Source organism: Heptranchias perlo, chromosome 3 (genome assembly GCF_035084215.1).
Source record: "Heptranchias perlo isolate sHepPer1 chromosome 3, sHepPer1.hap1, whole genome shotgun sequence".
NCBI lineage: Eukaryota > Metazoa > Chordata > Chondrichthyes > Hexanchiformes > Hexanchidae > Heptranchias > Heptranchias perlo.
The window spans coordinates 1,327,624-1,351,623 of record NC_090327.1 but is presented as its reverse complement, the minus strand read 5'-3'; the positions used below and the strand labels follow the sequence as shown (position 1 = coordinate 1,351,623).

The window sequence follows — 24,000 nt, the reverse complement described above, 5'->3', positions numbered from 1 at the left end:
CCTCTCACTAGACCCTCGGTTCCCTAACATTTCTGGCAGGTTATTTGTGTCCTCCTTTGTGAAGACAGAACCAAAGTATGTGTTTAATTGTTCTGCCATTTCTTTGTTCCCCATTATAATTTCCCCCATTTCTGACTGTGAGGGACCTACATTTGTCTTCACTAATCTTTTTCTCTTGACATATTTATGGAAGCTTTTACTGTCAGTTTTTATGTTCCCCTGTTAGTTTACTCTCATTCTCTATTTTTCCCCTCTTAATCAATCTCTTTGTCCTCCTTTGCTGAATTCTGAACTGCTCCCAATCCTCAGGCTTGCTGCTTTTTCTGGCAATTTTATATGTCTCCTCTTTGGATCTAATACTATCCCTAATTTCTTTTGTGAGCCACGGTTGAGACACCTTTCCTCTACACTGTCCCACCAAACACTCCCAGGGCAGGTACAGCACGGGTTAGATACAGAGTAAAGCTCCCTCTACACTGTCCCACCAAACACTCCCAGGGCAGGTACAGCACGGGTTAGATACAGAGTAAAGCTCCCTCTACACTGTCCCACCAAACACTCCCAGGGCAGGTACAGCACGGGTTAGAAACAGAGTAAAGCTCCCTCTACACTGTCCCATCAAACACTCCCGGGGCAGTTACAGGGTTAGATACAGAGTAAAGCTCCCTCTACACTGTCCCATCAAACACTCCCAGGGCAGGTACAGCACGGGTTAGATACAGAGTAAAGCTCCCTCTACACTGTCCCACCAAACACTCCCAGGGCAGGTACAGCACGGGTTAGAAACAGAGTAAAGCTCCCTCTACACTGTCCCATCAAACACTCCCGGGGCAGGTACAGGGTTAGATACAGAGTAAAGCTCCCTCTACACTGTCCCATCAAACACTCCCAGGGTCAGGTACAGCGCGGGTTAGATACAGAGTAAAGCTCCCTCTACACTGTCCCATCAAACACTCCCAGGGCAGGTACAGCACGGGTTAGATACAGAGTAAAGCTCCCTCTACACTGTCCCATCAAACACTCCCAGGGTCAGGTACAGCACGGGTTAGATACAGAGTAAAGCTCCCTCTACACTGTCCCATCAAACACTCCCAGGGCAGGTACAGCACGGGTTAGAAACAGAGTAAAGCTCCCTCTACACTGTCCCATCAAACACTCCCGGGGCAGGTACAGGGTTAGATACAGAGTAAAGCTCCCTCTACACTGTCCCATCAAACACTCCCAGGGTCAGGTACAGCGCGGGTTAGATACAGAGTAAAGCTCCCTCTACACTGTCCCATCAAACACTCCCAGGGCAGGTACAGCACGGGTTAGATACAGAGTAAAGCTCCCTCTACACTGTCCCATCAAACACTCCCAGGGTCAGGTACAGCACGGGTTAGATACAGAGTAAAGCTCCCTCTACATCTAACAATGTGTCTCAATCCCATACTTCCCACATCAGCCATTCTGCAGCCTCCTGACTTTCAAAACTGGGAGCCGTTTATTGTTGAAACTGAGGAGCTGATCAAGACTGCCCAAACACGAATTTAGACTCGACAGTCAGGGCCGATTGGAACCTGTCTCCCAGAGGTGTTTAACCCACTGCGCAATGCTGCTGCCCCAGGCTGGAGATTCTGAAGCTTGTTTTTATTTCAGGAATGGTTACTCCCTGTACTGTGCTGAGCTGATGGTTAACATGAAGGACGTGCCCAGCACGGAGCGCATGGTTCTGTGCAGCAAACAGTGGAAAATCATGTCTCAGAAAGAGAAGGACATGTACCAGAAACGTTGTGAGCAGGTGAGAGACTCCCTGGAATCATCTCCCCTCTGCACCACACCAGGAATTCAAATACACAGAGTGGGAAACCCGGGGCTGGTGCGATTAGAACAGAGGAAATTAGAGGTGTTTAAAATTCCAGAGGGATGGGATAGAGGAGGCAGAATGTTTTCCGGGATTGAGGCGTTTAGAATGAGGGAACATAGGGACAGGAGGAGGCCATTCAGCCCCTCGAGCCTGTTCCTCCATTCAGTTAGGTCCAGGCTGATCTGTTCCTCAGCTCCGTTTTCCTCCATTTCCTCCATATCCCTTGATACCCTTACCCAACAAAAATCGTATCTCAGTATCAAAAGCTTCAATTGACCCCCAGTATCCACGGCCTTTTGGAGGAGAGAGTTCTATTCCGAGGGAAAGGGGGCGGGGCTGGGAGGCAAAAAAAAAAGTTTGACTTATAGAGAGAGGTTGGATAGACTGGCACTTTTTTCCCTGGAGAGTAGGAGGTTTAGGGGTGATCTTATAGAAGTCTATAAAATAATGAGGGGCATAGATAAGGTCGATAGTCAAAATCTTTTCCCAAAGGTAGGGGAGTCTATAACGAGGGGGCATAGATTTAAGGTGAGAGGGGAGAGATACAAAAGGGTCCAGAGGGGCAATTTTTTCACTCAAAGGGTGGTGAGTGTCTGGAACGAGCTGCCAGAGGCAGTAGTAGAGGCGGGTACAATTTTGTCTTTTAAAAAGCATTTGGACAGTTACATGGGTAAGATGGGTATAGAGGGATATGGGCCAAGTGCAGGAAATTGGGACTAGCTTAGTGGTATAAACTGGGCGACATGGACATGTTGGGCCGAAGGGCCTGTTTCCATGTTGTAAACTTCTATGATTCTATGATTCTATGTGTGAAAAAATGCTTCCTGATTGGATCTGGCCACAATCTTCCAATCCTCTTTCAATATGGGGCCGGTGCCAGAGGACTGGAGGATTGCAAATGTTTCACCCCTGTTCAAAAAAGGGGAGAGGGATAAACCCGGCAATTACAGGCCAGTCAGCCCAACGTCGGTGGTGGGGAAACTTTTATAAAACACTGGTTAGGCCTCAGCTGGAGGATTGTGTTCAATTCTGGGCACCGCACTTTAGGAAGGATGTGAAGGCCTTAGAGAGGGTGCAGAGGAGATTTACTAGAATGGTACCAGGGATGAGGGACTTCAGTGATGTGGAGAGACTGGAGAAGCTGGGATTGTTCTCCTGAGATCAGGGAAGGTTAAAGGGAAATTTGATCGAGATGTTCAAAATCATGAAGGGTTTTGATAGAGTAAATAAGGAGAAACTGTTTCCAGTGGCAGAAGGGTCGGTAACCAGAGGACACAGATTTAAGGAGATCGGCAAAAGAGCCAGAGACAACATGAGAAAACATTTTTTACGCAGTGAGTTGTTCTGATCTGGAATGCGCTGCCTGAAAGGGCGGTGGAAGCAGATTCAATAATAACTTTCAAAAGGGAATTGATAAATACTTGAAGGGGAGAAATTTGCAGGGCTCTGGGGAAAGAGCAGAGGAACGGGATTAATTGGACAGCTCTTTCAAAGAGCCGGCACAGGCACGATGGGCCAAATGGCCTCCTTCAGTGCTGTAACGTATGGAATAAATCTGGTAATTCCTGGGCTGGCACCAGGAAAAATGAGATTGAAAATTGCCGGATTGTCGTAAAAACCCAACTGGGTCACTAATGTCCTTCAGGGACGGGAACCTGCCGCCCCGACCAGGTCTGGGCCTACACCTCACCCCAGTCCCCACACTGGGTGACTTTTGATGCCCTCTGAAGTGGCCGAACAAGCCACTCAGTTGAAAAAACAACCAGCCTGGAATGAGCGATGGGCAGAGAACACATCCTGAGAATGAATAAAAGAGGAATTCACAGCTTGTTGCAGTTTGCTCATAACTGACTGCACCTGAACTTAGTCCACTGTCTGAAGCGCTTTGGGACATTTGAGAGCGGTGATAAGGTGCTGGATATTACATCGAATTTACAGCACAGAAACAGGCCATTCGGCCCAACTGGTCTGTGCTGGTGTTTATGCTCCACACGAGCCTCCTCCCTCCCTCCTTCATCTCACCCTATCACCATATCCTTCTATTCCTTTCTCCCTCATGTGTTTATCCAGCTTCCCCTTAAATGTATCTGCACTATTCACCTCAACTACTCCTTGTGGGAGCGAGTTCCACATTCTCACCACTCTCTGGGTAAAGAAGTTTCTCCTGAATTCCCTATTGGATTTATTAGTGACTCTCTTATATTTATGGCCCCTAGTTCTGGTCTCCCACACAAGTGGAAACATCTTCTCTACGTCCACCCTATCAAACCCTTTCATAATCTTAAAGACCTCGATCAGGTCACCCCTCAGCCTTCTCTTTTCTAGAGAAAAGAGCCCCAGCCTGTTCAGCCTTTCCTGATAGGTATAACCTCTCAGTTCTGGTATCATCCTAGTAAATCTTTTTTGCACCTTCTCCAGTGCCTCTATATCCTTTTTATAATATCTGTCTGCTGTCGTGTTGTGACTCTGATTTTCTCTTCCTCAGAAGAAGAAGTTGTTCCAGTCTGAGATGCAGCGGTTCCTCGAGGTCAGTATATTCAAGACTGAGATCGATGGTTATTTGGACACTAAAGGATTCAAGGGATATGGGGATCGGGCGGGAAAGTGGAGTTGAGGTCGAAGATCAGCCATGACCTTACTGAATGACGGAGCAGGATGGAGGGGCCGTATAGCCTACTCCTGCTCATGGAATCATACAAACTTTATGGCACGTAAGGAGGCCATTTGGCCCATCGTGTCCGTGCCGGCTGAAAAAGAGCTATCCATCTTAATCCCACTTTCCAGCACTCAGTCCGTAGCCCTGCAGGTCACGGCTCTTCAGGTGCACATCCAGGTACTTTTTAAATGAGTTGAGGGTTTCTGCCTCTACCACCCTCTCAGGCAGTGAGTTCCAGACCCCCACCACCCTCTGGCTGCAAAAAATTTTTCCTCGGCTCCCCTCTAATCCTTCTACCAATCACTTTAAATCTATGCCTCCCGGTTATTGACCTCTCTGCTAAGGGAAATAGGTCCTTCCTATCCACTCTATCTAGGCCCCTCATAATTTTATACATCTCAATTAAATCTCCCCTCAGCCTCCTCTCTTCCAAAGAAAACAACCCCAGCCTATCCAATCTTCTCTCAGAGCTAAAATTCTCCAGTCCTGGCAACATCCTCGTAAATCTCCTCTGCACCCTCTCTAGTGCAATCACATCCTTCCTGTAATGTGGTGACCAGAACTGTGCGCAGTACTCAAGCTGTGGCCTAACCAGTGTTTTATACAGTTCTAGCATAACCTCCCTGCTCTTATCGTCTATGCCTCAGCTAATAAAGGAAAGCATTCCATATGCCTTCATATACCTCCTTCGACAGCACCTCCCAAACCCGCGACCTCTACCACCTAGAAGGACAAGGGCAGCAGGCACATGCGAACAACACCACCTGCACGTTCCCCTCCAAGTCACACACCATCCCGACTTGGAAATATATCGCCGTTCCTTCATCGTCGCTGGGTCAAAATCCTGGAACTCCCTTCCTAACAGCACTGTGGGAGAACCGTCACCACACGGACTGCAACGGTTCAAGAAGGCGGCTCACCACCACCTTCTCAAGGGTAATTAGGGATGGGCAATAAATGCCGGCCTCGCCAGCGACACCCACATCCCATGAACGAATAAAAAAAAGAATCCGTGCCTTTCTAAGTGACGGTTTATCCTGTCCCTCAGAATTGATTCCAATAATTTGCCCACCACCGAGGTTAGACTGACTGGCCTGTAATTACTCGGTCTATCTCTTTATCCCTTTTTAAACAATGGTGCAATTACATCCTTCCTGTAATGGGGTGACCAGAACTGTACACAGTACTCAAGCTGTGACCTAACCAGTATTTTATACAGTTCTAGCATAACCTCCCTGCTCTTATATTTTATACGTCGGCTAATAAAGGAAAGTATCCTGTATGCCTCCTTAACCACCTTATTTACCTGTCCTGCCATCTTCAGGGATCTGTGGACATGCACTCCAAGGTCCCTCACTTCCTCTACACCTCTCAGTATTGTGTACTCCCTTGCCTTGGTTGTTCTCCCCAAATGCATTACCTATTTCTTATGTTTTTAAACGGCCATTCTTCATAGAATCATAGCATGGTACACCACAGAAGGAGGCCATTCGGCCCATTATGCCTGTGCCGGCTCTTTGAAAGAGCTATCCGGTTAGTCCCACTCCCCTGCTCTTTCCCCATTGTCCTGTAAATTTTTGCCTTCAAGTATTTATCCAGTTCCCTTTTGAAAGACATTATTGAATCATTTCTCCTCATCTCCCCTCTGGTTCTTTTGCCAATTATCTTAGAGTCACTGCGGTCGGTGAGATAGGGCCGTACAGCACTGCTGTTCGGAATGGTTAAGTCCGTGTGAGCAGGCAGTCAGTGGTATCACGGGCTGTTCTGAGGTTGGGCTTCCATGAGTGACTCCAAGGAAGATCCTCGTCCAGAGTGGGGGAGCCACAGGGACTCGGGGCTGGAACCACAAACTTACTTCGATGATCTGGATTCAGAAGTGGTGGGGTAAAAAATCGGGAGAGGGTGTTGTACCTGCCCTGGGAGTGTTTGATGGGACAGTGTAGAGGGAGCTTAACTCTGTAATCTAACCCTGTACCTGCCCTGGGAATGTTTAATGGGACAGTGTAGAGGGAGCTTAACTCTGTAATCTAACCCTGTACCTGCCCTGGGAGTGTTTGATGGGATAGTGTGGAGGGAGCTTTACTCTGTATCCAACCCGTGCTGTACCTGCCCTGGGAGTGTTTGATGGGATAGTGTAGAGGGAGCTTTACTCTGTATCTAACCCCCTGTATCTGCCCTGGGAGTGTTTGATGGGACAGTGTAGAGGGAGCTTTACTCTGTATCTAACCCTGTATCTGCCCTGGGAGTGTTTGATGGGATAGTGTAGAGGGAGCTTTACTCTGTATCTAACCCTGTATCTGCCCTGGGAGTGTTTGATGGGATAGTGTAGAGGGAGCTTTACTCTGTATCTAACCCGTGCTGTACCTGGCCTGGGAGTGTTTGATGGGATAGTGCAGAGGGAGCTTTACTCTGTGTCTAAGCCGTGCTGTACCTGCCCTGGGAGTGTTTGATGGGACAGTGTAGAGGGAGCTTTACTCTGTGTCTAAGCCGTGCTGTACCTGCCCTGGGAGTGTTTGATGGGACAGTGTAGAGGGAGCTTTACTCTGTATCTAACCCGTGCTGTACCTGCCCTGGGAATGTTTGATGGGACAGTGTAGAGGGAGCTTTACTCTGTGTCTAAGCCGTGCTGTACCTGCCCTGGGAGTGTTTGATGGGACAGTGTAGAGGGAGCTTTACTCTGTGTCTAAGCCGTGCTGTACCTGCCCTCAGTGCCTGAAGTTGAAGTGTTTTATTCTCAAATGGTAACATCCTTCATCTTGATGGGCATAAAATTCACTCTCTCTCTTTTGATTTATGTTTTTCTTTTTCCGTTCTTTACGACAATTGTACAGGGCTTTGGTGAGACTTCACCCGAGATATTGAGTACAGTTTTGGTCTCCTTATCTAAGGAAGGATATACTTGCCTTAGAGGCGATGCAACGAAGGTTCACTAGATTAATTCCTGGGATGAGAGGGTTGTCCTATGAGGAGAGGTTGAGTAGAATGGATCTATACTGTCTGGAGTTTGGAAGAATGAGAGGTGATCTCATTGAAACATATAAGATTCTGAGGGGGCTTGACAGGGTAGATACTGAGAGGCTGTTTCCCCTGGCAGGAATGTCCAGACCTAGGGGGCATAGTCTCAGGATAACGGGTCGGCCATTTAAGACTGAGATGAGGAGGAATTTCTTCACTCAGTTGTTGAAACATATAAGATTGTGAAGGGTCTTGATCGGGTGGATGCAGTAAGGATGTTCCCAAAGGTGGGTGAAACTAGAACTAGGGGGCATAATCTTAGAATAAGGGGCTGCTCTTTCAAAACTGAGATGAGGAGAAACTTCTTCACTCAGAGGGTGGTCGGTCTGTGGAATTTGCTGCCCCAGGAAGCTGTGGAAGCTACATCATTAGATAAATTTAAAACAGAAATAGACAGTTTCCTAGAAGTAAAGGGAATTAGGGGTTATGGGGAGCGGGCAGGAAATTGGACATGAAGCTGAGTTCGGATCGGTCAATGCCCTGTGGGTGGCGGAGAGGGCCCAGGGGCTATGTGGCCGGGTCCTGCTCCGACTTCTTGTGTTCTTTAGATTTGTGGTTGGGATCAGATCAGCCATGATCTTATTGAATGGCGGAGCAGGCTCGAGGGGCCGATTGGCCTACTCCTGCTCCAATTTCTTATGTTCTTATGTTCTTATGTTGTGAATCTTTGGAATTCTCTACCCCAGAGGGCTGTGGATGCTGAATCATTAAATATGTTCAATATATAGATTTTTGGACTCTAGGGGAATCAAGGGATGTGGGGATCGGGCGGGAAAGTGGAGTTGAGGTTGAAGATCAGCCATGATCTGATTGAATGGTGGAGCAGGCTCGAGGGGCCATTTGGCCTACTCCTGCTCCTATTTCTTAAGTTCTTATTTTTGTCTTCTCATTCTTTCTTTCCTGTTTGTTGTTTTCACTGCTCACCTATTTCTCTATCTCCTGCCCGGTCTCCCATCTTCCACCCTCCATAAACTTGAGCTCCTCCAAAACTCTGCTGCCCGTATCCTAACTCGCACCAAGCCCCGTTCACCCATCACCCCCTGTGCTCGCTGACCTACATTGGCTCCCGGTCCGGGAACACCTCGATTTTAAAATTCTTATCTTTGTTTTCAAATCCCTCCATGGCCTCGCCCCCTCCCTATCTCTGTAACCTCCTCCGGCCCTACAACCCTCCGAGATCTCTGCGCTCCTCCAATTCTGGCCTCATGCGCGTCCCCGATTTTAATCGCTCCACCATTGGCGGCCGTGCCTTCAGCTGCCTGGGCCCTAAGCTCTGGAATTCCCTCCCTAAACCTCTTTCCCTCTCTGCCCCCTCTTCTCTTTTAAGACGTTCCTTAAAACTTACCCCTTTGACCAAGCTTTTGGTCACCTGTCCTAATATCTCCTTAGGTGGCTCGGTGTCAAATTCTGTTTGATAATCGTTGGGACGTTTTATCACATTAAAGGCTCTATATAAATGCAAGTTGTTGTAGATGTGTGTGTGTGTTTCACACTTTTTGTATTTTCTCTATCTCTATGTCTCTCCCCATCTCTCCATACTCTGTCCCCAGACCTGCCTCTCCCTATTTGTACGTGTTGTGTGGTTATATTGTGCAGTTTATATTCATATTAAAATGTTGCTGAATTGCTCAGAGCCTCCCAGACGAAGAGCGGGAGAGAGTGCTACTGGAGGAGAAGATCGGAGGCAGCAAAATCGTGAACAACGTCACAACAAACACGCAGAACAGCAGCCCACAGCGGGCCGAACCCGCCACACCCAGCTCACCAGCTTCTCCAACCTGCAAGGTTAGTTCTCTGGTAACCGCGGTGGGCCTGGCCCTGGGGCAGTGGCAGAACCATGGTCCTCCCCACGGCAGATAGGAACAGGAGGAGGCCATTCAATCCCTCGAGCTTGTTCCATCATTCAGTCAGATCATGGCTGGTCTGTACCTCAACTCCATTTACCGCCTTTCCTCCATATCCCTTGCTACTCCTTACCCAACAAAAATCTATCGATCTCAGTCTGCAGGGTTTCAACTGACCCCCGCCATCCACAGCCTTTTTCGGGGGGAGAATTCCAGATTTCCACTACTCTTAGTGTGAAGAAGTGCTTCAAAGCAGGGCTTTGGTGAGACCTCACCTGGAGTACTGTGTACAGTTTTGGTCTCCTTATCTAAAGAAGGATATACTTGCCTTAGAGGCGGTGCAACGAAGGTTCACTAGATTGATTCTTGGGTTGAGAGGGTTGTCCTATGAGGAGAGATTGAGTAGAATGGGCCCATACTCTCTGCAGTTTAGTAGAATGAGAGGTGATCTCATTGAATTAGGTGGATGCGGTAAGGATGTTCCCAAGGATGGGTGAAACTAGAACTAGGGGGCATAATCTTAGAATAAGGGGCTGCTCTTTCAAAACTGAGATGAGGAGAAACTTCTTCACTCAGAGGGTGGTAGGTCTGTGGAATTTGCTGCCCCAGGAAGCTGTGGAAGCTGCATCATTAAATAAATTTAAAACAGAAATAGACAGTTTCCTAGAAGTAAGGGGAATTAGGGGTTATGGACATGAATTTAGATTTGAGGTTAGGATCAGATCAGCCATGATCTTATTGAATGGCGGAGCAGGCTCGAGGGGCCGATTGGCCCACTCCTGCTCCTATTTCTTAAGTTCTTATGTTCTTATTGAAACATATAAAATTCTCAGAGGGCTTGACAGGGTAGATGCTGAGAGGTTGTTTCCCCTGGCTGGAGAGTCTAGAACCAGGGGACATAGTCTCAGGATAATGGGTCAGCCATTTAAGACTGAGATGAGGAGGAATTTCTTCACTCAGAGGGTTGTGAATCTTTGGAATTCTCTACCCCAGAGGGCTGTGGATGCTGAATCGTTGAATATATTCAAGGCTGAGATTGATAGATTTTTGGACTCCAGGGGAATCAAGGGATATGGGGATCGGGCGGGAAAGTGGAGTTGAGGTTGAAGATCAGCCATGATCTGATTTTTAAAATTTTTTAAATTCATTCATGGGATGTGGGCGTCGCTGTCAAGGCCGGCATTTATTGCCCATCCCTAATTGCCCTTGAGAAGGTGGTGGTGAGCCGCCTTCTTGAACCGCTGCAGTCCGTGTGGTGAAGGTTCTCCCACAGTGCTGTTAGGAAGGGAGTTCCAGGATTTTGACCCAGCGACGATGAAGGAACGGCGATATATTTCCAAGTCGGGATGGTGTGTGACTTGGAGGGGAACGTGCAGGTGGTGTTGTTCCCATGTGCCTGCTGCTCTTGTCCTTCTAGGTGGTAGAGGTCGCGGGTTTGGGAGGTGCTGTTGAAGAAGCCTTGGCGAGTTGCTGCAGTGCATCCTGTGGATGGTACACACTGCAGCCACTGTGCGCCAGTGGTGAAGGGAGTGAATGTTTAGGGTGGTGGATGGGGTGCCAATCAAGCGGATTGAATGGCGGAGCAGGCTCGAGGGGCCGGATGGCCTACTCCTGTTCCTATTTCTTATGTTCTTATGGTTCCTGATTTCACCTCTGAATGGCTTAGCTCTAATTTTAAGATTATGTCCCCTTGTTCTGGGTCCCCCCACCAAAGGAAATAGTTTCTCTCTATCGACCCATCAACTCCCTTTATCATTTAAAACGCCTTCATCAGATCACCCCTTAACCGTCTAAACTCAAGGGAATACAAACCTAGTCTACGTAACCTGTCCTCATAAATGAATCCTTTAAACCCCGGTATAATTCTGGAGAATCTGTGCTGCACTCCCTCCAAGGCCATTATATCCTTCCTGAGGTGCGGTGCCCAGAACTGAACACAGTCTCTCCAGATGGGGCCTGACCAGAGTCCGTGGAACTGAGGCATCACTTCGTCCCCTTTGTATTCCAGCCCCCGAGATAAAGGCCAACATTCCTTCAGCTGCCCATTACTAATGTAGGTTAGGTGTTTTCTGTGTCCGATGGTGGAGTGAAAACCCCAATGCTGAGCCCCTAAAGCCGGCAGAGGCGATCCAAAATCTGGACCAGCAACATCGAAAACCCTGAGCCTATCGGTCACAGTTTTGGTCTCGTGTGCCAGTCTCTCGGTCCCAGACGAAATGCACCACCGCCTATAGATGCCCCTCTGGCTTGTTGCCTCCTCCCCCCAACCATATTTGTGCGGCAGTTTGACACCCATTTCTGCGGCGTCCTGAATAATGCGCTGTGGGGTTGGGGAGAGTGGTGACATCGTCCCAACTGCTCTGCCAGCAGGAGGCGCACAAGAGCAGCTCGGAGTGACTGGCAACTTTCCTGCTGATCTGTAAAATGACTTTTCCCCGTCTCTGCTCGGCATCCTCACCAGCCTGAAGGAGTTGCAGGGGGACTCGGCTCTGGTGGAACGCTGATGCTGCACGGCCTCGCCCTGCTTCCACCTCCCAGTTGTGAAAAACCTCATGAATTCACGGGAATCGGACCCCTTGAGAACTCGCTGACTGCAGTGACATTACAGATATTGTGGCACCATTTGAATTCTGCAAATTACAACCTGGGCTCGGTAAAAGTGACTGTGAAGCTATCGGATTGTTGTAAAAACCCAACTGGTTCACTAATGTCCTTTAGGGAAGGAAACCTGCCGTCCTTACCCGGTCTGGGCCTATATGTGACTCCAGACCCACACCAACGTGATTGACTGTACCCTCTACAGGATGCACTGCAGCTTCTTCGACAGCACCTCCCAAACCCGCGTCCTCTACCACCTAGAAGGACAAGGGCAGCAGGCACATGGGAACAACACCACCTGCACGGTCCCCTCCAAGTCACACACCATCCCGACTTGGAAATATATCGGCCGTTCCTTCATCGTCGCTGGGTCAAAATCCTGGAACTCCCTTCCTAACAGCACTGTGGGAGAACCTTCACCACACGGACTGCAGCGGTTCAAGAAGGCGGCTCACCACCACCTTCTCAAGGGGCAATTAGGGATGGGCAATAAATGCCGGCCTTGCCAGCGACACCCACATCCTGAGAACTGTTTTTAAAAGGTCCATGAAAGGCCATTACTAAGGATGCAGTGAAACAGAGGAGCTCAGTTAGAAGGGGCACCAGTAAAGGTGCTACAATTAACCTCAGTGACTCTGGGGCACGGAGAGGAGCAATCCCACAGGGCTCCTGCCCCAGTTTACTTTCACCTGTTGTGTGAGGAGGTTGGGTGAGGATGGAATCAGGCTCAGCTGTGATGCACACTGCGGTTGAGTAGCCTGCTGACGCACCCGACGTGAAGCAGAGCCAGGTAGCAAAGTTGGCAGCCAGTACCCATGGAGCCTATACCCCCGAGTGAATCAGTGTCTGTGGAACTGTACCCCAGTGAGAGTCAGTGTCTGTGGAACTGTACCTCAGTGAGAGTCAGTGTCTGTGGAACTGTCCCCCAGTGAGAGTCAGTGTCTGTGGAACTGTCCCCCAGTGAGAGTCAGTGTCTGTGGAACTGTCCCCCAGTGAGAGTCAGTGTCTGTGGAACTGTCCCCCAGTGAGAGTCAGTGCCTGTGGAACTGTCCCCCAGTGAGAGTCAGTGCCTGTGGAACTGTACCCCAGTGAGAGTCAGTGTCTGTGGAACTGTCCCCCAGTGAGAGTCAGTGCCTGTGGAACTGTACCCCAGTGAGAGTCAGTGTCTGTGGAACTGTACCCCAGTGAGAGTCGGTGTCTGTGGAACTGTCCCCCAGTGAGAGTCAGTGTCTGTGGAACTGTACCCCAGTGAGAGTCAGTGTCTGTGGAACTGTCCCCCAGTGAGAGTCAGTGTCTGTGGAACTTAAGAGAAATTAAAGATATTATTAAATCAAAGGAAGAGGTATATAAAGTTGCCGGAAAAAGCAGTAAGCCTGAGGATTGGGAGCATTTTAGAATTCAGCAAAGGAGGACCAAGAAATTGATGAAGAAAAGGAAAATAGAATGAGACTAAACTAGCGAGAAACATAAAAACGGATTGTAAAGCTTCTATAGGTGTGTAAAAAGGAAAAGACTGGCAAAGGCAAATGTGGGTCCCTTACAGACAGAGAGGGGAGAATTTATAATGGGGAATAAGGAAATGGCAGAGAAATTAAACAAATACTTTATGTCTGTCTTCACTGAAGAAGACACAATAAAACTCCCAGAATTACTGGAGAACCAAGGGTCTGGCGAGAATGAGGAACTGAAGGAAATTAGTGTTAGTAAAAAAAATAGTACTAGAGAAATTAATGGGACTGAAAGTCGATAAATCCCAAGGATCTGATGATCTGCATCCCAGGGTTTTGAAAGAGGTGGCTATAGAGATAGTGGATTCATTGGAGATCATCTTCCAAAATTCTATAGATTCCGGAATGGTTCCTGCAGATTGGAGGGTGGCAAATGTAACCCCACTATTTAAGAAAGGAGGGAGAGAGAAAACAGGGAACTACAGACCGGTTGGCCTGACATCAGTAGTAGGGAAAATTCTAAAGTCTATTATAAAGGATGTGGTAACAGAACACTTAGAAAATAATAATGGGATTTGGCAGAGTCAACATGGATTTATGAAAGGGAAATCATGTTTGACAAACCTATTGGAGTTTTTTGAGGATGTAACCAGTAGAATAGATAAGGGGGAACCAGTGGATGTGGTGTATTTGGATTTTCAGGAGACTTTCGATAAGGTCCCACACAGGAGGTTGGTGAACACAAGTTAGAGCACATGGAATTGGGGGTAATATACTGGCATGGATTGAGAATTGGTTCACAGACAGAAAACAGAGAGTAGGAATAAACGGGTCTTTTTCAGATTGGCAGACTGTGACTAGTGGGGTACCACAGGGATCAGTGCTTGGGCCCCAGCTATTCACAATATATATCAATGATTTGGATGAGGGAACCAAATGTAATATTTCCAAGTTTGCTGATGACACAAAACTAGGTGGGACCATGAGTTGTGAGGAGGATGCAAAGAGGCTTCAAGGGGATATAGACATAGAACCATAGAAAATAGGAACAAGAGGAGGCCATTCGGCCCTTCGGGCCTGCTCCACCATTCAAAATGATCATGGCTGATCGTCTAACTCAGTACCCTGTTCCCGCTTTTTCCCCATATCCCTTGATCCCTTTAGCATTAAGAAATATATCGATCTCCTTCTTGAATACATCTAATGACTTGGCCTCCACTGCATTCTGTGGTAGAGAATTCCACAGGTTCACCATCCTCTGAGTGAAGAAATTTCTCCTCATCTCGGTTCTAAATGGCATACCCCGTATCCTGAGACTGTGACCCCTGGTTCTGGACTCCCCAGCCATTGGGAACATCCTCCCTGCATCTAGTCTGTCTAGTCCTGTTAGAATTTTATATGTTTCGATGAGATCACCTCTCATTCTTCTAAACTCTAGTGAATATAGGCCTAGTCGACCCAATCTCTCTTCATACGTCAGTCCTGCCATCCCAGGAATCAGTCTGGTAAACCTTCATTGCACTCCCTCCATGGCAAGGACATCCTTCCTCAGATAAGGAGACCAAAACTGCACACAATACTCCAGATCTGGTCTCACCAAGGCCCTGTATAACTGCAGTAAGACATCCCTGCTCCTGTACTCCAATCCTCTTGCAATGAAGGCCAACATACCATTCGCCTTCCTAACTGCTTGCTGCACCTGAATGCTCACTTTCAGCGACTGGTGTACAAGGACATCCAGGTCTCGTTGCACCTCCCCTTTTCCCAATCAATCACCATTCAGATAATAATCTGCCTTTCTGTTATTAAAATCAAATTGGATAACCTCACATTTATCCACGTTATACTGCATCTGCCATGTTCTTGCCCACTGACCCAACTTGTCTAAATCACATTGGAGCCTCTTTGCATCCTCCTCACAGCTCACATTCCACCCCAGCTTTGTGTCATCTGCAAACTTGGAAATGTTACATTTAGTTCCTCATCCAAATCATTGATATATATTGTGAATAGCTGGGGCCCAAGCACTGATCCCTGCGGTACCCCACGAGTCACTGCCTGCCACCCGGAAAAAGATCAGTTTATTCCTACTCTCTGTTTCCTGTCTGTCAACCAATTCTCAATCCATGCCAGTATATTACCCCCAATCCCATGTGCTTTAATTTTGTACACTAACCTCTTGTGTGGGACCTTATCAAAAGCCTTCTGAAAATCCAAATACACCACATCCACTGGTTCTCCCCTATCTATTCTAGTTACATCCTCAAAAACCTCCAGTAGATTTGTTAAGCATGATTTCCCTTTCATAAACCCATGCTGACTTTGTCCAATCCCGTTAATGCCCTCCAAGTGTTCTGTTATCACATCTTTTATAATAGACTCCAGCATTTTCCCCACTACTGATGTTGGGCTAACTGGTCTGTAATTCCCTGTTTTTTCTCTCCCTTTTTTAAATAGTGGGTTACATTTGCCACCCTCCAATCTGTAGGAACTGTTCCAGAGTCTATAGAATTTTGGAAGATGATCACCAATGCATCCACTATTTCCAGGGCCACTTCCTTTCGTACTCTGGGATGTAGATTATCAGGCCCTGGGGATTTGTCAGCCTTTAGCCCCATTAATTTCCCTCGCATTTTTTTTACTAATACTGGTTTCCTTCAGTTCCTCCCTCTCACTAGACCCTCGGTTCCCTAACATTTCTGGCAGGTTATTTGTGTCCTCCTTTGTGAAGACAGAACCAAAGTATGTGTTTAATTGTTCTGCCATTTCTTTGTTCCCCATTATAATTTCCCCCATTTCTGAGTGTGAGGGACCTACATTTGTCTTCACTAATCTTTTTCTCTTGACATATTTATAGAAGCTTTTACTGTCAGTTTTTATGTTCCCTGTTAGTTTACTCTCATACTCTATTTTTTTCCCTCTTAATCAATCTCTTTGTTCTCCTTTGCTGAATTCTGAACTGCTCCCAATCCTCAGGCTTGCCGCTTTTTCTGGCAATTTTATATGTCTCCTCTTTGGATCTAATACTATCCCTAATTTCTTTTGTAAGCCACGGTTGAGCCACCTTTCCTGTTTTATTTTTGCGCCAGTCAGGAATGAATAATTGTTGTAATTCCTGCACACGTTCTTTAAATATTAGCCATTGCCTATCCACCGTCATCCCTTTTAGTAAAGTTCTCCAATCCTAGCCAACTCGCACCTCATACTTTCGTAATTTCCTTGATTTAGATTCAGGACCCTAGTTTCGGATTCAACTACTTCACTCTCCATCTTAATGAGGAATTCTATCATGTTATGGTCGCTCTTCCCTAAGGGACCCCGCACAACAAGATTGTTAATTAATCCTTTCTCATTGCACAATACCCAGTCTAGGATCGCCTGTTCTCTAATTGGTTCCTCAACGTATTGGTCCAGAAAACCATCATGTACACACTCCAGGAATTCCTCCCCCATAGTATTATTGCTAATTTGGTTTGACCATTCTATATCTAGATTAAAGTCACCCATGATTACCCTTCTTGCATGCGTCTCTAATTTCCTGTTTAATGCCCTCCCCTACATCTCCACTACTGTTTGGGGGCCTATAGACAACCCCCACCAATGTTTTCTGCCCCTTGGTGTTTCTTAGCTCCACCCACACAGATTCCACATCGTGATTTTCCGAGCCAATATCCTTCCTCACTATTGCATTGATTTCCTCCTTTACTAACAACTCTCCCCCACCTCCTTTCTCTTTTTGCCTGTCCTTCCTAAATATTGAATACCCCTGGATGTTCAGTTCCCATCCTTGATCACCCTGCAGCCATGTCTCCGTAATCGCAACCATATCATAACCGTTAATATCTATTTGCGCTGTTAATTCATCGACCTTATTGCGAATGCTCCGCGCATTAAGACAGAATGCCTTTAGACTTGTCTTTTTAAGATTGCTAGTCATCTTAGTTTTATTTTGCACTATGGTCCTATTTGCTTTTCGCCCTTGTTTTCTCTGCCTTCCACTATTGCTTCTCTCCTTTCTGTCTTTTGTTTCTATCCTTGTTTCCCCCTCCTCTGTCTCCCTGCTCAGGTTCCCAACCCCCTGCCACTCTAGTTTAAACCTTCCCCAACAGCACTAGCAAACACCCCCGCGAGGACATTGGTCCCGGTCCTGCTCGGGTGTAACCCGTCCCACTCGTACAGGTCCCACCTTCCCCAGAACCAGTCCCAATGTCCCAGGAATCTAAATCCCTCCCTCCTACACCATCCCTGCAGCCACGCATTCATCCTGTCTATTCTCCTGTTCCTATACTCACGAGCACGTAGCACTGGTCGTAATCCTGAGATCACTACCTTTGAGGTCCTGCTTTTTAATTTATCTCCTAACTCCTAAATTCACCTTGCAGGACCTCATCCCTTTTTTTACCGATGTCGTTGGTACTGATATGGACCACGACTACTGGCTGTTCACCCTCCCCCTCTAGAATGCCCTGCAGCCGCTCCGTGACATCCTTGACCCGAGCACCAGGGAGGCAACGTACCATCCTGGAGTCACGTTTGCGGCCGCAGAAACGCCTATCTGTTCCCCTGACAATTGAATCCCCTATCACTATAGCCCTGTCACTCTTCTTCCTCCCCTCCTGTGCAGCAGAGCCACCCGTGGTGCCCCGAACCTGGCTCTTGCTGCTTTCCCCTGATAAGCCATCTCCCCCAACAGTATCCAAAATGGTATATCTGTTTGAGAGGGAGATGGCCCCAGGGGACTCCTGCTCTACCTGCCTAGTCCTTTTACTCTGCCTGGCGGACACCCATTTCCTTTCTGCCTGCGTACTCTTTACCTGCGGTGTGACCACCTCACTGAACGTGCTATCCACGATAATCTCAGCATCGCGGATGCTCCACAGTGAATCCACCCGCAGCTCCAGCTCTGAAATGCGGTTAGCCAGTAGCTGCAGCTGATACACTTGCTGCACACATGGTCGCCAGGGACACCTGTAGTGTCCATGACTTCCCACATTGAGCAGGAAGAGCATATCACGGGTGCGAGCTCTGCTGCCATGACTTGCTTCGATTTACACTGCGCTCACCTCTCGGACTCTCCTCCCGCCCTCGGGACTCAGCTCCACCCCCCCCCCCCTCCCCCGGTCTCACCTCCCGCCCTCGGTCTCACCTCTCTCCTCCCCCCCCCCCTCCCCCCCCTCGGTCTCACCTCCCCCCACCCCTCGGTCACCTCTCCCCCACCCCCCCCCCTCGGTCTCACCTCTCCCCCCCCCCCCCTCCCCCCCTCGGTCTCACGTCCCCCCCCACCCTCGGTCTCACCTCCCCCCACCCCTCGGTCACCTCTCCCCCACCCCCCCCTCGGTCTCACCTCCCCTCCCCCCCCCCCTCGGTCCTCACCTCCCCTCCCCCCCCCCCTCGGTCTCGTCTCCCCCCCCCCCTCGGTCTCACCTCCCCCTCCCCCTCCTCGGTCTCACCTCCCCCCCCCCTCGGTCTCACCTCCCCTCCCCCCCCCCTCGGTCTCACCTCCCCTCCCCTCCCCTCCCCCCCCCCTCGGTCTCACCTCCCCTCCCCCCCCCCCCCTCGGTCTCACCTCCCCTCCCCCCCCCCCCCTCGGTCTCAACCTCCCCTCCCCCCCTCGGTCTCACCTCCCCTCCCCCCCCCTCGGTCTCACCTCCCCTCCCCCCCCCTCGGTCTCTCCTCCCGCCCGCGGACTCTCCTTTTACACTGCGCTCACCTCTTGGACTTCGACAGGCTAAGTGAGTGGGCAAGTACATGGCAGATGGGAATATAATGTGGAAAAATGTGAAGTTTTCCACTTTGGTAGGAAAAGCAGAAATGCAGAGTATTTTTTAAATGGTGAGAGATTGGGAAATGTTGATGTTCAAAGGGACCTGGGTGTCCTTGTACACCAGTCACTGAAAGCTAACATGCAGGTGCAGCAAGCAATTAGGAAAGCAAATGGTATGTTGGCCTTCATTACAAGAGGATTTGAGTACAGGAGTAAAGATGTCTTACTGCAATTATACAGGACCCTGGTGAGATCGGCACCTGGAGTATTGTGTACAATTTTGATCTCTTTATCTAAGAAAGGATATACTTGTCATCGAGGGAGTGCAAAGAAGGTTCACCAGACTGATTCCTGGGATGGCGGGATTGTTGTATGAGGAGAGATTGAGTAGACTAGGCCTGTATTCTCTAGAGTTTAGAAGAATGAGAGGTGATCTCATTGAAACATACAAAATTCTTACAGGGCTCTACAGGGTAGATGCAGGGAGGATGTTTCCCCTGGCTGGGGAATCTAGAACCAGGGGGCACAGTCTCAGAATAAGGGGTCGGCCATTTAGGACTGAGATGAGGAGAAATTTCTTCACTCGGGGTGGTGAATCGTGGAATTCTCTACCCCAGAGGGCTGTGGAGGCTAAGTCATTGAGTCCATTCAAAACAGAGATCGATAGATTTCTAGATATTAAAGACATCAAGGGATAATGGGGATGGTGCAGGAAAATGGCGTTGAGGTGGAAGATCAGCCATGATCTTATTGAATGGCGGAGCAGGCTCGAGGGGCCGGATGGCCGACTCCTGCTCCTATTTCTTCCGTTGATATGTTCTGTTTCTGTGAAACCCGAACCCCAGTCAGCCCCTTCAGGAGAGGAAGGGGAGAAACTGACTAAGGAAGAAAATGAGAGTGAATTGAAAGTGTGCCGTGATTCTCCTTGTGTTGTCGCTCCTGCCTCAGACTTTGTGCATAGAAACAGGAGGAGGCCATTCAACCCCTCAAACCTGTTTCCTCCATTCAGTTAGATCATGGCTGATCCGTAACTCGACTCCATGTAGTTTGGTTTATTTGCTAACCGCCTGCAGGGTGTTTTGAAAGCTGCCCAGAATCAGTGTGGCCGTTGAATTCTTCTGAATCTTTTCCTGCCCCGCAGACTGTACCTGACCGGCCGAAGCTGCCTATTTCCGCCATGTTCCCTCTTCTTCCAGGAGAAGCGGGAAGACAATCCCGACCTACCGGAGAGCGAGCTGACGCGGCAGCTGGCCAGGATGTGGAACGAGCTGTCGGAGAAGAAGAGGGTAAGAAGGGTCAGCCTGATGGTGACCGAGGGTCTCGGTGTGGGGGAAGGAGGCTCCCGTTCTCGCTGGGCAGCCCGAGGATCTGCACTCCCCACCGTTATAACGCTCCTGTTTGCTCCATCTCTTCCTGTGATGACCTCGCCTCCCGTCACACCGTCTAACTTTTCACACTCCCTGCCCCCCCACTGACGTCACTTGTCAGTCAGTGAGTCCTAAGTGGGCATTTCAAAGTATCACAGGAGGAGGCCATTCAGCCCATCGTGCCTGTGCCGGCTCTTTGAAAGATCTATCCAATTAGCCCCATTACCCCACTCTTTCCCCCATAGTCCTGTAAATTTTTCCCCTTCAAGTATTTATCTAATTCCCTTTTGAAAGTTATTATTGAATCTGCTTCCACCGCCCTTTCAGGCAGCGCATTCCAGATCAGAACAACTCGCTGCCTAAAAAAAATGTTCCTCATGTTGCCTCTTTTGCCGATCACCTAAACCTGTGTCCTCTGGTTACCGACCTTTCTACCACTGGAAACAGTTTCTCCTTATTTACTCTATCAAAACAGTTCATGATTTTAAACACCTCGATCAAATCTCCTCTTAACCGTCTCTGCTCTAAGGGGAACAATCCCAGCTTCTCCAGTCTCTCCACATAACTGAAGTCCCTCATCCCTGGAAACCTTTCTTGTAAATCTCCTCTGCACCCTCTCTAAGGCCTTGACATCCTTCCTAAAGTGTGGTGCCCAGAATTGAACACAATCCTCCAGCTGAGGCCTAACCAGTGTTTATAAAGGTTTAGCATAACTTCCTTGCTTTTGTACTCTATGCCTCTATATAATAAAGCCCAGGATCCCGGTGTGCACCCCCAGGTCTGCTTTTGTTGGACTGAGATCAGGACCCTATCACTTTGGAAGGGATGTACAGCGTTTCCCTTCACGCTCAGTCTGTGTAAGGAGGACCTTGTAGCTGCACCTTCTGTTCATTCTTTCGTGTTTGTTGGCTCGAGTCTTATTCACCTTTTCTGCTTTTTAACCCATTGCGCACATCAGATCGGGGCTCCCAGTTTTTTAGTGCTGGTGTTTACCTCCCTCCTCCCACATGTTTTTTTTTATTCGTTCATGGGATGGTGGGCGTCGCTGTGAGGCCGGCATTCATTGCCCATCCCTAATTTCCCTTGAGAAGGTGGTGGTGAGCCGGCCTTCTTGAACCGCTGCAGTCCGTGTGGTGATGGTTCTCCACAGTGCTGTTAGGAAGGGAGTTCCAGGATTTTGACCCAGCGACGATGAAGGAACGGCGATATATTTCCAAGTCGGGATGGTGTGTGACTTGGAGGGGAACGTGCAGGTGATGTTGTCCCCATGTGTCTGCTGCTCTTGTCCTTCTAGGTGGTAGAGGTCGCGGGTTTGGGAGGTGCTGTCGAAGAAGGCCTTGGCGAGTTGCTGCAGTGCATCCTGTGGATGGTACACTCTGCAGCCACAGTGCGCCAGTGGTGAAGGGAGTGAATGTTTAGTGTGGTGGATGGGGTGCCAATCAAGCAGGCTGCTTTATCCTGGATGGTGTCGAGCTTCTTGAGTGTTGCTGGAGCTGCACTCATCAGGCACATGGAGAGTATTCCATCACACTCCTGACTTGTGCCTTGTAGATGGTGGAAAGGCTTTGGGGAGTCCAGGAGGTGAGTCACTCGCCGCAGAATACCCAGCCTCTGACCTGCTCTTGTAGCCACAGTATTCATATGGCTGGTCCAGTTAAGTTTCTGGTCAATGGTGACCCCCAGGACGTTGATGGTGGGGGATTCGGCGATGGTAATGCCATTGAATATCAAGGGGAGGTGGTTAGACTCTCTCTTGTTGGAGATGGTCATTGCCTGGCACTTGTCTGGCGCGAATGTTACTTGCCACTTATTATCCCAAGCCTGGACTTCATTATCTGAGGGGTTGCGAATGGAACTGAGCACTGTGTAACATCCCCATTTCTGACCTTATGATGGAGGGAAGGTCATTGATGAAGCAGCTGAAGATGGTTGGGCCTAGGACACTGCCCTGAGGAACTCCTGCAGCAATGTCCTGGGGCTGAGATGATTGGCCTCCAATGGAGGAGTGGGTTGGAGAGGTGTGTGGGGAGAGGGGACAGAGCGATGTTTGGGGGAGTGGGTTGGAGAGGTGTGAGTGGGGAGAGAGGGGACAGAGCGATGTTTGGGGGAGTGGGTTGGAGAGGTGAGTGGGGAGAGAGGGGACAGAGCGATGTTTGGGGGAGTGGGTTGGAGAGGTGTGTGTGGGAGAGAGGGGACAGAGCGATGTTTGGGGGAGTGGGTTGGAGAGGTGAGTGGGAGAGAGGGGACAGAGCGATGTTTGGGGGAGTGGTTGGAGAGGTGTGAGTGGGGAGAGAGGGGACAGAGCGATGTTTGGGGAGTGGGTTGGAGAGGTGTGTGGGAGAGGAGACGGAGCGATGTTTGGGGGAGTGGGTTGGAGAGGTGAGTGGGGAGAGGAGACGGAGCGATGTTTGGGGGAGTGGTTGGAGAGGTGTGCGTGTGGGAGAGAGGGGACAGAGCGATGTTTGGGGGAGTGGGTTGGAGAGGTGTGAGTGGGGAGAGAGGGGACAGAGCGATGTTTGGGGAGTGGGTTGGAGAGGTGTGTGGGGAGAGGAGACGGAGCGATGTTTGGGGAGTGGGTTGGAGAGGTGTGAGTGGGGAGAGAGGGGACAGAGCATGTTGGGGGAGTGGGTTGGAGAGGTGTGAGTGGGGAGAGAGGGGACAGAGCGAGGTTTGGGGGAGTGGGTTGGAGAGGTGTGTGTGGGGAGAGGAGACGGAGCGAGGTTGGGGGAGTGGGTTGGAGAGGTGTGAGTGGGGAGAGAGGGGACAGAGCGATGTTTGGGGGAGTGGGTTGGAGAGGTGTGAGTGGGGAGAGAGGGGACGGAGCGATGTTTGGGGGAGTGGGTTGGAGAGTGTGTGTGGGAGAGGGGACAGAGCGATGTTTGGGGGAGTGGGTTGGAGAGGTGAGTGGGGAGAGAGGGGACAGAGCGATGTTTGGGGAGTGGGTTGGAGAGGTTGTCTGTGGGGAGAGGGGACAGAGCGATGTTTGGTGGAGTGGGTTGGAGAGGTGTGTGTGGGGGAGAGAGGGGACAGAGCGATGTTTGGGGGAGTGGGTTGGGAGGTGTGAGTGGGGAGAGGAGACGGAGCGATGTTTGGGGAGTGGGTTGGAGAGGTGTGTGGGGAGAGAGGGGACAGAGCGATGTTTGGGGGAGTGGGTTGGAGAGGTGTGTGTGGGGAGAGAGGGGACAGAGCGATGTTTGGGGAGTGGGTTGGAGAGGTGTGAGTGGGGAGAGAGGGGACAGAGCGATGTTTGGGGGAGTGGGTTGGAGAGGTGTGAGTGGGGAGAGAGGGGACGAGCGATGTTTGGGGAGTGGGTTGGAGAGGTGTGTGTGGGGAGAGGGGACAGAGCGATGTTTGGGGAGTGGGTTGGAGAGGTGAGTGGGGAGAGAGGGGACAGAGCGATGTTTGGGGGAGTGGGTTGGAGAGGTGTCTGTGGGGAGAGGGGACAGAGCGATGTTTGGGGGA

At 49.5% G+C, this 24,000-nt stretch overlaps 1 protein-coding gene across 1 annotated transcript in view; it reads left to right on the top strand.

The window, feature by feature from the left end:
• The window catches only part of ubtfl (upstream binding transcription factor, like), a 105,862-nt gene that overhangs the window by 44,772 nt on the left and 37,090 nt on the right, over window positions 1-24,000 (top strand). Inside the window, 5 exon segments of the mRNA XM_067977515.1 lie at window positions 1,639-1,780; window positions 4,332-4,373; window positions 9,150-9,302; window positions 20,313-20,354; window positions 20,356-20,457. Of these exon segments, the coding sequence (XP_067833616.1) occupies window positions 1,639-1,780; window positions 4,332-4,373; window positions 9,150-9,302; window positions 20,313-20,354; window positions 20,356-20,457 (481 nt within the window).